We start from the raw sequence: 17,192 nt of genomic DNA, 5'->3' as shown, positions 1-17,192 counted from the left end.
AAAGAAATTTCTAATGATCTGCTGAGAATATAGATTTCCTGTCCTTTGAAAACACAATTCTTTGGAAGTGAAGATAAAAATGTATTCTTGTCATCAATATTAGTACAAGTGTATCCATTCTCCACAGGTAGGAATATTCTTTGCAATGACTTTCCTCTTTTCTGTTTTCAAGAATACTTTTTTCTGTCCTAATACCTTTAGCAAATGAATAAAAATAGTCTATCATCCAATGAGAAGACAGTGGAGGGGGAGAAATAGTACCAGGAGGGGAGAAGAAAGGAGGAAATAGAAAGGGGAGGGAAAAAAGTGTTCATGAGACAATTGGATGAGAACTGAAGAAACAAAGGAAGGCAGTATCCTTGAAATTCTAAAAAGAAGAGCTATTTTACCCAGTGAGTAATACAATTTTGGTGTTTGTTACCTAAAGGAGACGATAAAGATTGAAATTATAAATAGGCTTTTGGAAAGATCATAGAAATGGAGAGGTGCTCACTATGTAAATCACTCTGTGATTAAGGCCACTTAGAGATATTTAAAGTTGTTATGAAAGTAACTAAAACTTATTTGCAAAACTTGCTCAAAATGTTTTATGAAGGATACACTTACTTATTTTTAAGAGATAAAGAATTTTCTTAATGAGACAGTTGTACAAGTGAAAGGTTGATTAAGACCATTGCAAGAAGATAAAAGAGAAGTGACTGAAAAGCTATTTGATGCCAAATATAGAATTTAGGGAATAGAAAGATTTGAGAAATGGTGACAATACTTTTGAATTGGGCATAAAATATTATTTCTTTAATAGCTATTCCCACATCATCAGACTTAGTGTAATGAAGTAGAAAAAAATCCTGGTTTGGAGACGGAGAAACTAGTTTCAAATGCCAGTTCTGACATTTCCTACCTGTGTGACTTGTCTGCTCCGACCTCAGTTTCCCTCTATGCAAAGTACAGGGTTGGAATAGAATTAGGTATTTTTTTTTTCCAAATCTATGAGTTAGGATCACTGAGTATTTTGATTTGTGCCTCAGGAATTAATCAAATTTATGTCTTTGGCTATTTAGGGGACTTCTGCAGAGAGCCAAATGTAAAATTGATGGCAATTTACACTTTGTAATTAGGGCCTTGAGCCATCATTTTGAGAGATGAACAAATTCCTTTAAAGGTTGAATGTCTAAATTAAGAACACAAAGTAATAGCAATGTTCAGTTAGGATTACCTTAAATTTTCAAGCTTAATCTCATGGAGATAACTAATGTTTCTTCTCTTCTTGGTTTAGGATGTAAATTTTCAGGATGATTCCTGAAAAGACTGATCCAAATAAAGGGTGTGGAAGAGGTGACCTCTAAGATATCTTTCATTTCTAAATTCATAACCCAATGAGTTTTTATATGGATTAACATGACAAAAATTTTCACCTGGAGGCATTCACTGGCTATCCTAATAGAATGAGGCTCACAAATCAAAGGACACAGTTCCCCAGGGGAAAACAAGTATATTTCAATGTTTTATTTCCCTCTTTACTGCAATCCAGAAGACAGGTTGACCAAACTCTGCATGGAACTATAATTGTCTTCAATTCCCTGAAAATAGACAGATCCTAAATAGGGTTTACAAAATACAGAATTTGCAATGTAATAAACACTGTCCAAAGATTATTGCTGTTACCGGAAAGGCTTTAAGCAAGCTGAGAAGCCTGACCAAATCCAGGAACTAAGAAGAAAATCTAAGGGCCAGAAATGAAGTTCCACTTTTTCATTTTTTTTTTCCCATTCACAATTACAGGACAACCACAAATGAAAGGTAAGAATGCTCTAAGATACAGAGAGGATAAATGTTTCATCCAGGATCACAGGAGGAATTAGAATAGTTAGGCAATTCAAATCCAGGACTTGGGATTCCATATACAACATTCTTCCTACAGACATCAATTGCCCTTTGTTGGGTGAAGATCAAAAGGTAGAAGTCTAAATATCCAGATTTCATCCCTATGTCTTTATGTTTCTCCAATATTAATATTCCCAAGGTTGTTTTTTGTGATGACCATGTTAGCATCCTGGATACTTTAGAATCAACTAGAGTCAGATAAGTAATCTTTATTCATTTTCGAAGCCAGAGGAGAGAGAGAGCAGACTCGCGAATCTCCTCTTTCTTCTCTTGCCAGGAGGCACCTCACTCGTCCTACTCCACCTTCTAAATCCTCCACCCAATCTCTCTATACACCAACAGATCGAGGCCTGCACAGAATAGTGGGCAGGGCCATTCTTTCTCCAAGCATATGCTAATAGAGTATTGTCAAATTGGTAATTATCCTTAAGTGCTCGGATCTTAGAGTATCAATTCAGTTTCAGCCCATTACATTTTTTTTCCTAATTATGCTTTATCCATTGGAGGTATATGGAAATCTGGGTGTGAAAATGGTCTGAGTTCACTATGGGTGGGCAAGCTCTATTCTCTAAATGTTGAGCTTTTTCTGCTCAACATTTCTACTACCAACAGGTGCTCACCAATGTAAACAAGATGATATGAACGTCTAATTCCATTTTGCTAATTCATTGAGCTAGATCATTCCGATCCTTTTATAGGAAATCTCAATAGCTAAGTGAATTTAGAGAATACTAAAAGGATTAGCAATTTGAGCAGGGTCACACAGATTCTACCTTGGGAGGAAAGAGTTCTTCCACCTGATTTTATATAATTAGCCTAATTCTGCCTTCCCTCTGTCAGAGATTTATCCTTTCAATCTTCTCTCTCTTCCTCACCTCTAATTTATACCAGCTATGTGATGTTGGGGCTAGTCATTTAATCAGTCTATGAATATATACTTCACATATTCTTTGTAAATACAGACATACACACATATATACACATAAACATAGACATATGTAACAATATATTCTGCTTGACAGTATGTGTTTTTTCTAGAAGAAAGGGGGTTATTTCATACTTTGAATTTGTACCCTTGGTGCCTAGCGTAGTATCTGACACACTAATATTTAATAATAAATTTATGAATGAATGAATCTTTTCATTATAAAAATGCAACCACATTGGTTTGTGGTCTTAGATGGGAATATAAACATGTTATAACTCCATCAGCTATTAAGTATGCACATCATTGTCAGCATCTTATTGCCACCATCATATCATCATATCATCACCGACAATGACATGTTTATTATCACTGTTATCAACTTGGTGATTCCATGGATTTGGGAAGCTTAATGTTACTGAAGTTGATGTTTTGTTCTTTGTCTCACTTGGGGATATACAAATATACAGTCTTTATCATCACCCTTCAACAAACTTTTTTTTATTTTTTTATTTTTTTTATTTTTTACTTCCAACAACTCTTTTTTTTTCCACTTGGGTTTCGTGAATATTAATTTACTATACACTACTATGGGAGGTAAGCTGATGCAGTTGGTCAGAAATTAGAGAATTGGGGGTGACATCTTAGCCCCCTTCATCCTGTGTGCCAAACTTTGTAGGTTCCTTAGTGTCTCTGGGTTTTTATTCTTTTATTTATAAATTGAGGATATTAGACTGGATGAAGCTAAAGATCTCTTTCAGAACAAATCTCTCATTCTAATGTTTTGTTAGAGCATTGAAAGAGCTAATTGGTAATTTAACATGTGAGGAAGATTTCTTTAAATTTACTGAACTAGAAGGGAACTTTAAACAATCAAAAAATTACAAAGAATATAAATTCCCTTCATTTATTAAACAGATGAGTAAACTGATGGCCTTTGGGAGTATATTTGATGACTTACATAACTAATAATTCAATTATCATTAAAGCTCAGATGATAAAACTGGGCCTCCTAGTATTGAGTCCAGGGAGGTTTATTTTATTTATTTATTTTTTTATATCATAGCACTTGAGGGACTAATTTTTTTTATTGTTATCCTGCTTACACCAATGCAGGTTCAACCATTTATATGAATAGCCTTGAGGAGTTGTGAAAATATCTATTACTCAATCAATGACCTTCCTCTGGTCAACTTCCTATTGGGCCACTTTGAGTTATTTTGACTGGTCCTTGGAGAATAGACACACGTCTACCTTGGAACGGAGGTTAAAGTCTACCTGAATTGTGAGGATCTTCCTAAGATTTTGCCCTTTCTGTATAAATCCAGGGTCCCTGTACATCATGGTCAAGATACCCGAAAATGCCTTAATATCATTCTAACATGTAAAGGTCATAATTTGATTCCAAAGAAAGTGACAGATTTTCATCTCCCCAAAGAAGATAAATGTCTCCAATTCATTTTCCTGAATGTCATTCATATAATTTGCACAAATCCAAACAAAACATCATTGAACCTCTGGTCTCCCACTCATTAGTCACACATTACTTATTCATGGTAAGGCCCTGGCATGAGTTTCCTTCAATGAATAGTGGTCTCTTTACAAACTGTCTAGGTCTCTGTGGAAAAAGAGAGTAAGAGACAAGAGAGTACAAAACAAACCAACTAACATCTCTGTCCAGGACTCTGCCGGTGCTGTTTAGGAAGAGCATCTGTTTGACTGGATCCAACATCACCCAGTAATCCGTATTGTCCTTTAACGAAAGTTCAATGGTAGGATTGGGGCCCCCAGCTGTCCCTTTGATGAGCATGTTGTCCACGATGATTGTACCTGCAAGCACAAAAAGATTCTTAACTTAAAACCACCTCATACTGCCTCTGCGCTTTAGCAAGCCCCAAAGCATTTCACCAAGTGATGAGATGCTGATCTCCTTTTAAAGAGAAAATTCTGAACATTTACTTCAAGAGTTGGCTTTGATAGTGTTCACTGTGGGGAAGCAGACATGATCACAAGGAAATACACAGAAGAAATTATTTGAGGGGGAAGAAGTGGGCATGTGAAAGAATCTGAGTAGGTATTTAGCCACAGAATTATATCCACCATAGGCAGGCTTTCTATCCTGTTCATATTATTAGTTTATCCTTCCTAACTTCCTACTCCCACCCTCCCACCTCCACAGGAGTTATCTTATCATGAACAAAAGTAATACCGGTAATAACAAAGGCTGATATTTCAATTCACTCAGGAAAGCTTCTGATATAGAGATTCAGAGGAGAAAAGAAGATAAAAGATTAAAAAAAAAAAAAATTAGTAAATCTTCCCATAGTGAGAGTTGCGATGGCTTATTTTGTTCCCCTTTCCCTGAAGCAAATCCTTAAAAGATAAATCTGAATGTGCTTCGTGTCCACTTGCTGGATTATGGCTCCTCAAAGTTAATCATTACATATGGTGCTCTTTCAAGGTGACTGCTGTGGCAAACACCAAGGTAATAGCTGGGCCCCTATCAAGACAGCGCTGAAAATAATGTTAATTCTCCTCTTTTTACCACACAAGCAATGATGCTGCCTTAAGTTCAGATCATGTGAAGGTGATTTTAATGGGCCACAGTTCAGCACTAAGAAGGTCAGAGATGCTGACCAACTGCCCTCAAGTATTTTGGGGATTTTTATAAGGAAGAGAGATTAGACCTGTACTTCTTGACCCCAGAGAACAAAAGGAGGGGTAATATGTTACCAAGAGATAAATTAAATCACTTTCCACAAAAGATTTAGCCTTATTCCCTCCTGCTCTTCAATGTTTCTGACTACCCAGAAAATTACCTTACATTGATTTTGAAACCATTTTTTTCCCAGACTTATGTGTATACGTTGTTTTCCTGCCAATTTAATGTAAACTTTGTGAAATCAGAGGCTGTTTCCATTTTGGGCACCGTATTAATTAATCAGTAAGCACGTAAAGGCCAGGAATGAGGTTAAGCATTGGAGACAAAAAACAAAGGTGATCTAGAGAAACTGCTTTCCACTGGAGAAAAACATATACATATATAAGTTTATATAAGATAAATAGGAAAAAAAAGACAAAATATCATTCTATGGGGACTTTAGTAATTGGGGTTAAACTTAATATAGAAGGCACTCACAGTTGTTAGGGTGTGGAATAGAAAAGACTCTGTAGATAATCATTGAACTGAGTTTTGAATCGAGATTCAGATCCAGTTTGTAAAACTACACCTGGAACATAGTAGGCCTTTAATGAATTCTTCTGATGTTTGAGTGAATGAATGAATGATTAAAAAAAAAAAATTGAATGATTTTAGGTATCCTTAAGGATAACAGACTACCTCAAGAGGAAGGGGTGTCTCTTCGCAGCATGTCTTTGAACAAAGATTGCAACGGCACACAGTATGTGCTTAGGGAATGTTTGCTGACTTGAAATGACTAGAAGGGATTATATAAAGGTATGGGCTAGAGCTGACGCCCACTTAGGTTCCTTCTAACGCTCAGCTCTTGGGCTGCTGTTGTCGAAAGAGAAAACTAACCTAGAGCAAGTATTCTCCATTGGGTCTTTTTATTACTCATATTCCATTTAAAAGGGATGTGGCACTAAAAATGAAAATAAAACCTCTTCAAGACACTAAAGTAAATTGTGAACATCCAGGGAATTCACTGCCTGAAGATATCAGACAAGAATATATTTACAGTATATAAATAAGAATTTGCTCTTGAAAAATGCCTGAGTGAAAAATCAATCTTAAAGTCACAAGCCAAATCTGGAGTTGGGGGATAAAAGTCCCCGTGCACCCTGAGCTAGGAGAGGTCGGTGCTTGTCTAGTCTGTTTATAGATTGGCAGTGTGATACAATGGTAAGGGATGGGATCTGAGGGCTTACTTTTGAATATTGACTTGGCTATTTCACTTTTGGCAGATTGGTTTCTGAATCTTTAAAATAAAGCTTGATCAACATGGCCTGATCCGAGAGATTCTTCTAAACACAAAACCCACTGATCAGTAATATTTACCACACCTATGTGAGGGTTTGTTCCCATGCAACACCACAGACTGGGGCACTCTTTTAATATACTTTAATAGTTCAATGGATAGATGATCTCATCAATGCAGGTATTCCCACTGAGAATGTAGATGATGGTCCCTCTTTGCCTTCCTATTCTATATAGGCTTGTTTACAGAGTTTCTATAAGATCTCCACAAGAAATCCATTCAATGTGCTGCTACCCACTTTTCTCAATTTCTCTGCTTTCTATTTCTAGCAAAGGCATACATGGATAGTCCAGGGCTTATCCCATACTTTCACAATGAGATGGACTCTTTACTTTTTAATTATGTATATTACTGATACTATTTATTTTTATATCAGCCAACTTCCTTTAAAAGGAAAACCCATTGTTTAAAATGAATATACTAAAACTATAAGCAACTTTTAGTATATTTTTAATTCTATCCTTCCTAAATAAGGTGATTTTCTCTAACATCACATATGCTAAATAACCAGATCACTTCCCCTTCCCCTTTTCAAATATTATACAAAGCTTCTGTTCAGAGAGAGGAGAACAGTTGCTCATAGCTGGTTTTGTCCATCTTTTCAAATGGCAAGTCGATAACCTTCTGACAAAACACCTGAATGTACAGATAAGAGGCCGATGACATTTTCATTCCCTCTTCCACAAATAAGGCTCCAGCATGCACCTGTCAGTGAATTATGCACATACCCATCTTTGGTCATGTTGTTTTAACCGGATTTCAGGAACTATATAATTAGTGAATTACATATCACTATTTTTTCAGTTCCAGGAAAAGAAAACAGAACCAGCACTGAGATGTGTTGGCTATGAGAATACACAATCTTTGGACCCGTTGTGCACAAAAGCTTGCAATTTTCAGTTCCTCTCTCTACCCCCACCTCCATGCTATATTTAATACACACAAATAATATCTATCCATCCATCTACTGAGAGAGACAGAGAAAGAGAGAGAGACACACACACACACAGAGGCAAAGTGACAGAGAAAGAGAGAAAGGATCGGGGAGACACACAGAGATACACAGAGAGAGTTCTTTGTGAAAACAGATCTGAGTTAAAAGCATCTAGAGACATCTCCAGTCATCCTCTTCTATCTATTGCAACAAGGACCCAGATGGCTCTAAAGGAGAATGTGAGACTACCACAGCCTGGCCTCATTTAAGTCCAATTCACCTGCATGTTACAGATCAATCCTCTGATGTCATGGTCCTTTTCAAGAGCAAAAGACAAATAACAACAATGAATTATCTAAAATAAAAGTAAAGATACTGAAAACATTATTATAAATGCCAACATAATATTTTGAAAATACCCAAGCTGAAACTAGATTTGTCTATATAGCAATATCTATTTAACAATCATTCATCTATCCATCCAACATCTAGCTATCTATCCAGCTATCATCTTTTTAATCATCAGTGGGATATCTTACAAGCATTCTTTGCTTTCAGTTTATCCTAGAGCTTTGATTTCTTTAGAATGAGCAATCTGATAGTTTATGCCATGTATAAGTTCGCCATGGAAGGTGAAGCAGAAAAGACTCAAATGGGTTATGATAGTTGTTTTTGAGTACACGAAGGCTGGCAAGTGGAGCAGGAGTTTCTATTATTTTGATTGGCTGCACACAGCAGAACTAAGCTGGACAAATGTGTGGAAATTTCCCAAAAGCAAATTGAACTTTCAAGTAGGTTTAGGGATGGGAACTAATATTGTGATTACATTGCTCTAGGGACACCCAATTCAATAAATTTCTCACACCAAAAGCGATGGCTCCTTGAGTTGAAATATATAGACTAACAGATTCACTTGTAGCAAATGGTATCTGAAGAATGGCATAAGAAGGCAATGGATTGTTCATGGTCACATAGTCAAGATATTTCTGAGGAAAGACTTGAGACCAAATCTTCTTGGTTCCAAGTTTGCTTTCTATCTAGTAAGCTATCCTACTCCTCTCATATAATACCATTACTTCCTAACAATTTAAACTCTTTATTAAAGATTGGTGCCCCATCTTTTGAACAGAGATTTGCTGGAACTTATATTTTCAGATGATGAAATTAAAGCTACCTATAGTCATTTGAAAAAGTGTTCTAAATCACTATTGACTAGAGAAATGCAATTAAAACTATCTGAGATACCACCTCACACCTCTCAGAATTGGCCAAGATGACAGGAAAAGATAATGATAAATTTTGGAGGAGATGTGGGAAAACTTGGACACTAATGTATTGTTGGTGGAGTTTTGAAATCATCCAACCATTCTGGAGAGAAATCTGGAACTATGCTCAAAGAATTATGAAATTGTGAATACCCTTTGACCCAGCAATACCATTACTGGGTCTGTCTGTATCCCAAGGAAATCATAAAGGAGGGAAAAGGACCTACATGTGCAAAAATGTTTATAGCACCTCTTTTTGTGATAGCAAAGATTTGGAAAATGAGTGGATGACCATCAATTGGGAAATGGCTGAACAAGTTGTGGTATATGAAAGTAATGAAATGTTATTATTGTTCAATAAATATAATGGACATGCTGATTTTAGAAAGGCCTGGAAAGATTTACATGCACTGCTGCTGATCAAAAGAAGGAGAAGCAGTAACACATTGTACACAATAACAGTAAGAATATGTGATGATCAACTATGGAAGACTTGATTCTTCTCAGTGGTTCAGTGATTCAAAGCAATCCCAATAGACTTTAAACAGAAAACGCCATCTCTATTCAGAAAAAGAACTAAGGATACGAAATAAATCAACACATCTATGTTCACCTCTTTTTTTCTGTTTTTTATTTTTTTTCATTTCTTCCATGGTTTTTCTCTTTTGTTCTGATTTGTCTATCCCAACATGTTTCATAAAGCAATGTGTGTTAAAATAAACAAATAAATAAATAAAGTTTATAAAAATAAATCCTATATAATTTTGTGATTGGGACCATCAAATATAAGTAACTTCTACAGGATGACCAAAATGACTCAGCCTTGTTCATTTATTCATAATAATAATACCTACATCACAGGATTATTATGAGTGTCCAATAATATACGTAAAGTACTCTGTAAACCTTAAATTGATATATAAATGTTAGTTGTGAATGTTGCTGTTGTTCTCAATTGTTATCATTAGTTTTGTTGGATGGATAAGAGAACCTCCAGTTCAGGATGGAGTGATAGAAAGGTGGGAATTTTTTTTTTTTTTCTGAGGCAATTGAAGTTAAGTGACTTGCCCAGGGTCACATAGCTAGGAAATGTTAAGTGTCTGAGATCAGATTTGAACTCAGATCTTTCTGACTTCAGAGCTGGTGCTCTAACCACTGCAACAGTGGGAATTTTTAAGAGGCAAACTTCAGTGATGATCCTGAAAAAACAGAGACCATAGCTCCACTTACTCAAACAAGGTCATATATTTAGATTAAAAAAAAAAAAAAATTCAAGTAACATCTAGTTCGATAGATTCATTTTACAGATAAGAAACCTGATTCCTAGTCTGGACAAGTGACTAGTTCAAAGTCATATAGATTGTACATACTGAGAGTATCTGAAGCCATATCCCTTGGCTCCATAAAGAGCTCTTATGGTCACTTTATTATGCTTCTGACCATCAGAAAACATTTGAGTAGATTTCCAATAGAATTTGGCTCATTTCACCATCTATCTTAACTTAGGTATTTCCTTGCCTTGAAGACCTAATTCCCAAGACCTCTTTTAGTACAGTGATTCTCTGGTTCATTTTTCTAATGTGATTTACTTAAGTTATGCTTTGCCCACAGCTACTTTTTAATTCCAAACAGGTTTCTTTTTCCCTTTCCACCTCCACAACCAGGGAATTCAAATTAATTTTAATAATTGCCCAAGATAAACACACTTTGGAGGCCGTGGGAAATAAAATCAACATAATCCTTTCCCATGGTCAAAGTAGGTCACACATGCACCGTGCTCTAAGGTTTCCTTCTAAGATGCATTGCTCTTAACATCCTGTAAGTTCATTAGTGCATGTATCGTGTATGGTACAGATGAGGAATCTGAAGCCTGAGTGAACTTTGCCCAAGGTCATACAGTGATTAATGTCAGAGGAAGGATTAGACTTCCTATCTCCTAGCTCTATGTTTTATGATCTTTCCTTTACACAATATATTTTACTGTGCCAAATCTTGGATAGTATTTCTCATACATAATATATGGCTTAATATACTTAACACATAACATAGAGCAACATGCTTTGTCTATGTTATATTTTCTCCTTTCCTTTGGGGCTAGTTCTCATTGGTTGTCCTTCATAGTCGAAGAGGACCAAAATGAGATCACTATCTTAGAGTCTAGTTATACTGTGTTTAACTGTAGTTGATGAGAGCAATGCAAACTCAGAATGCTCTTTCTCAGATGGGACACAAATGGTGCCAGGAACATTTGGGGTACCTTTTCTAATTTTGTACATCTCACATTTTATGGGGGGGGGCAATTCAATTCTGCTTTGCTTATAGAGCAAGGCACCTTTCCTGATGAGGGTACGCCATGCTGGGCGGTCTTGTGCTATTGTTCTAGGATTGCAGTTTTTGATCACTTTATGAGCACTTGTCCCATATGAGCTCTTCATAAAACAAATTTTTTGGGAAGTCTACAAGAACAAGACCTCCAGAAAACCAACAAGAACATTGCAATGGTGGATTATGGTAATAGTTTTCCTGATATTGAACCAACCCTGAAATCAGGAGGATCTGAGTTCAAATCTGGTCTCAGACACTTTAACACATCCTAGCTGTGTGACTCTGGGCAAGTCACTTAACCCCAATTAATCATGCCCTGTCTGATTTCTCAAGGAATAGAGGTGAAAAGACCAAAAAGGAGGTGATCACGCCCATCCTGACTTCTCAGGAAGGGAGGTAAAAACACCAAAAAAGAGGGGATCACACCCTCCCTGACTTCTCAGGGAGGTGAGAACATCAAGGGAAATGGGGAGCCAAACCAGATATTGTCAGTGGGTTTCTTCTGGGCTAAAGGGCCTTATACCTTACCCAGAGTTCCCCCACTATCTGTGGCCCTCTACATTGTTCCATTTTTCCTTACATCTCAGCTTCATAAATGCATTGGGTGTTCAGTCACCTGCAAATCAAAAAATCATTTGCTAACACTCCATCTACTCTAGTTTTGGCTTGTAGCTTTTCAAGTTGAAGGATTTACCATCAATGCGGTAGCTGACTTTAATCCCATCTTTGTTATCATTGAAGGCATTTGACAACATGACTGAAAACACCATGTTTAAAAAGCATGGAAGGGAAGAAGTGTCATTCTTTAGAAATCACAGTGTTTCCTGATTCTGACAACTGTAGCATCAATTATAGAATACTCATGTTATAATTAAAGAACACTGGGGTGACAAACAATCATTGAATAGCTGAAGTTACTACATGATTTTCCAATTAGCATCTGACTTCATATCTTTTAGCCTCGTCTGTACTGGAGTCAGTTCCAGATGGATTGGCTATGCTTGTATAAGTTAGAAAACAGAAGATTACTGAAGGGAGGGGAGGATTTTTGATACATTTTTCTTCTAGAATTGTTTTCCCAGCATCGTGTCAGGTCCCAAAAAGTTCCTTTTAAAAAGCTTTTTGATTTGGCTTAGATGATCATAGTTTTAAATTTATTCAGTTTCCCCATTTAATTTTATGCAGTAAAAGCACTTATCAGTGAGAATGTATTAAGCATTATTACAACCTTGGCAGTGTACCATAATGTAGGTAATATGTACTTTTTATAAGCCAACAAACAAAGAAATGGAATGATAAATAAATGAAAAATCTGAACCAACCAAAATATCAGTGAAGTGATACCAATATTTATCTAGTTTGGATACTGAAAATGACTTTTCACAGTGTTAACATTTGACAAGAACTATAAAATATTCTTGCATTCAAGTTCACTGAGGAACCTTTGTCAGGCAATGGGAATGGGCTGATTGGAGAAGGGAATACCTATCATTATCGTTATTTTTTAAGTGCTTGTTAAGTAGGCAAATCACCAGCTCTTTCTGAGTCTCAGTTTCCTGATCTATAAAATGTATACCTCCTATGTGCCTTCTCTCTCTGACTCTTTAATTTCTTGTTCTAGAGATGTTCTAGAGATGATTCTTATTCAGATAAAGGTGGGACCAGAACAGGGGTTTTGAATTTATTTTGCATCATGTATTACCTTAGAGATCTGGTCAAGGCCTTCTGAGATTCTTCCTTTTAAATGGATGAAATAAAATACAGAAGATAAAAAGAAAACTGATTTGCTAAGAACTGGAAATTAGAGATGCCTTTCAATTGAGGAATGACTAACCAAGCTGTGGTATACGATTGTAATGGAATATTATTGTGCTCAAGAAATGACAAGCAGGATGATTTCAGAAACCTGGAAAGACTTAGATGAACTGATGTGTAGTGAAGTGAATAGAACCAGAATGTTGTACACCATAACAGAAAGAAATGTGAATGACTTAGCTATTCTCAGCAGTACAATGAACCAAGACAATCCCAAAGGATGAGTTTATTATCTGCCTCCAGAGAAAGAACTGATGTTCCAGACCAAAACATGCAATTTTCACTTTCTTTCCTTCATTTGTTTTTTTCCTTTTGAGCCTTCTGTACAAAATAACCAATATGGAAATGTTGCACATGACTACATTTTTATAACCTATATCTGATTACTTACCATCTAAGGGAAAGATAAGGGGAAAGAAGGATAGAATTTGGAACTCAGTACTTCAAATAAAAAATGTTTAAAAATTTAAAAGGCAATCGATTACATTAAAATTTTAAAATATAAATTTCCATTCAATATCACAGACATGCTAAATCTCTCCATGGATGAGAGATCAGAACCTCCTGGAAGAGGCCCCTTCCATCTACATCATGCAATGATCTTCCATTCCATTTTCTATGACCTAGAAAACCACACTTTATTGTACATATAATTCCCTTTAAAACACTTTTAATGATCATGCTCAGCTGCTAACTGAATGAACAACTTCATTCATGGAGTCTTTCATTACTCTGATTCATACATCAAACTTACTTTGAGAAAAGTTTTCATTTTTTTCCATACTCAATTAAATGCCACATTCCACTTATAAGCAGCCTGGCATAGTGGTTAAAGACTCCCCTTGAAGACTAGAAGATGTGAAATCAAGTACTGTCTCTGATACTGCGGGATCCCAAGGGAGTCGCATGTCTCAATGCTTTAGATAACCATTTCAGAAAATAAATCGCATTAAAAGTAACTACTTGCAATGGTAGGGGGAGGGATTTCTCAGATGAACATTCCCTTCAATAAAATATAGACCCATTCTCCAAATACCATATCATATGTAACATATCACATACAATCCATGACATCATATATAGAATTATATCATCCAACAAAGCACAGATTGCAATGGAACATGGACCCAAGTCAGATGGGGAAAGATGATTTTTTTTCTATTCTCTATATCTTCTACCAGGATAACATCAGAGAGGTTATCAAGTATTTTGTTAGTATATAGGAGAACTATATGTGGAAAGCCTCCAGAGATGATCTATGGCCAAAAAAATGGAACGGGCCACATCTGTTTGGGAAGCCAGCTTGAAGCTTCTGAGCATAGCCAATTGTCAGGCCCTTCATAAAAGGCCTCCTGGCTGCCTGGCTTTCTTACAAGTGCCTTCTAAAATCCAATCTTCTACATGAAGCCATTCCCAGTACTCCTTACTATTAGTCCCTTCCTTCACTTAATTATCTCTAATCTATCCTGAATATTGCTTGTATGTAATTGTTTCCTGCTGCTATGAGCTCCTTGGGGTCAGGAGATATCTTTTGCCTTTCTGTGTCTTCGCCCATCTGGTATAGAACAGGTGCACAATAAACACTCATTGACTTGACTTGATTCTTGTTCAGATAAAGTTATGGCTTATAGCAGTTGACTTTGAGGGCCCTTTTGAGATTCTGTGATTTGGTGGAATTATGTTACTTCAAAAAACAAAAAATGACTTAGAAAGACTTGAAGATTTACTATGGCTTTTACACACATTATCTTATATGACACCAGTAAAGTGCTCTATTAAGCAAATGTTACAGGTATTATTATTCACCTTTTAACAACAGCAACAATAATGTTAATAGCTGGCATTTACATAGAACTTTTACGTTTATAAATCACCAATGTTCTCTCATATGATCTTCACAATAATCCTAAGAACTAGGTGTAATTTTTAACCCTGTTTAAAATAAGGGGAATTGATTCTAGAAAGGATTAACTTGTATAGTCATCCATCTAATAAATGACCAAATAAGGCTTTGAACTCAGATTTTCTTGAGTTCCTAAATTCAAGTCTTAGGATCTATCCAATATATCTCTCACTTACTTTTTGGCATTGTATAATAATACTTAGCCTTTTTTAATCTTTCTAGATTTAGGAAGGTCTAGATCATAGAAAGCCAGGTAGCACAGTGGATAGAGTGCTGGGCTTGGAATCAGAAAGACTTCTGCTCATGAGCTGAAATCTATTAGCAGATACCTTCTAGCTGTGTGACTGAGCAAATCAGTTAACCCTGTTGTCTGGGTTCCTTCTCTGTAAAAGGAACAGGGCATGGAAATGATGAACCACTTTAGTATCTCTGCCAAGAAAACCCCAAATCAGGTCATGAATTCTCAGGCCCAATTGAAATGACTCAACAATTATCACGTCTTTACAACAATGCCATAAGTTAGGCTGTACAAGTATTTTTATTCTCCATGGAGAAATAAAGAGATTGAAGCTAAGAAAAAGGATCTTCTCAGAATCATCCTCCTAAAATGTCTTAGCTTGGTCTTGAGCCCTGGCCTTGAGCCCTTATGAGTTCACTGCATTAATCCGCTTATTTAATCAAAGTCTTCACAGAAAATATAAGTATAACAAGGAATATAAGTCATCCTAAGAGGAAAATGTCGCAGCCTTAGGTTTACAACAAGAAAGCAGGAAAAAAATGGGACATGGAAGACATGTTTCTCTTAATGATATTCAATTGCATATCAAAATAATCCTCACAATCCATCTGGGACTCAAATCCAACTTTGCTAGAGAATCTGAGCTCTGCCTGGCCACCTCCTAGTGACTGTTAAAGGCTTCCATCAATTAGCCTGGAGCAGATTTAACATAAGAAGCAACAAACTTTCTGTACTTTCTCCCCTTTGAGTTTGAGAAACAGATTTTACATACATGTACACATATCTACATAGAAGTTTGCATACTTGTATTCACATGCAAATAAAACTTACCTACTTTAAGAGTAGACAGAGGTTTTTATAGACACAAACATCTATTTCTTTCATATTTCTTTATTCTCTCATTTATTTTTTTATCCTTTTATCCTTTCAGGCCATGCAAAACTTTACCCATATGCGCCCTACTCTTAAAGTAAAGAAATATCTTTAAATTTTCATTTTAAAAAGATATTCATTTGCCAAATATAGATTGAGACCTGAATGGTTTTGACTTATATGTACTTGTACCCTAATCAGTTCAAGATTATTCTCATTCAAGGGTGCATATGGGTAAGGTTTTGCATGGCCTGAAAGGATAAAAGGAAAAAAAAAATAAATAAATGAGAGAATAAAACAATGGGAGGAATGGAATAAAAGATTCCCCAGTGCTCCAAATGATACGTATCTCACAACTGATAGACGGCAATGGTGAAGTAAACTAAGCTATCTGCTTGAACTTGGACAAATGACATCTTCTCTGGGCTTCAGCCTGCTTATTTGCTAAATGAGGGAGTTGGATGAGAAAGCCTTTGAGATCACTTCCTTCTCCAGATTATTGATTTTGTAACTGTCTTATGAGCTAATTAGAGTATAGGACTACTCTACTCTAAAGGACTAACCAACTCTAAAGATAAAGAAAATTTTGACTAGTCTAAGGCCACACAGATGATTATTGGTAGTGGAGACACTGGAATCCTGGCATTCTGTGTTCACACCAATATTCTATTACACTGATATGAGAATCCATATAAATTTTAATACATTCTGAAAATCAGATTGTAATGCCAAAGTTTACTTTTAATGGGGTGACCAGTCCTTACAATTGTCCTATTTCGTAATTCTGCCTTAAGGTCATGATCGTCCCCTCTTAATGGTTGAGATAAAGGTGTTATAGACATTCCTTAATGTCATTAGAATATTAGTAACCTCCATATATGAGGCTATCCCCACCTAGGTCTCTGCATTATGTCATTGTTCTTGTTATTCCATAAAAGGCTTGCTGTCCTGATACTCGGGCTAGACTCTTTGAGATGATAGTCTTGTCTAGCCCTGGGATCCATTGGTCCCAGTATTTCTCTACATTTAATA

The 17,192-nt window shown here is 36.1% G+C and overlaps 1 protein-coding gene across 2 annotated transcripts in view; it reads right to left on the bottom strand.

Annotated features, from left to right (window-relative positions):
• The window catches only part of PCDH15 (protocadherin related 15), a 2,067,151-nt gene that overhangs the window by 636,179 nt on the left and 1,413,780 nt on the right, over window positions 1-17,192 (bottom strand). For both annotated transcript variants that reach the window (XM_031956966.1, XM_031956965.1), the window contains one exon: window positions 4,479-4,639. In XM_031956966.1, the coding sequence (XP_031812826.1) occupies window positions 4,479-4,639 (161 nt within the window). The remainder of the gene's footprint in view (window positions 1-4,478; window positions 4,640-17,192) is intronic.

The sequence above is a fragment of the Sarcophilus harrisii genome, chromosome 2, assembly GCF_902635505.1.
Source record: "Sarcophilus harrisii chromosome 2, mSarHar1.11, whole genome shotgun sequence".
NCBI lineage: Eukaryota > Metazoa > Chordata > Mammalia > Dasyuromorphia > Dasyuridae > Sarcophilus > Sarcophilus harrisii.
This window is presented reverse-complemented; position numbering and strand designations above follow the sequence as displayed.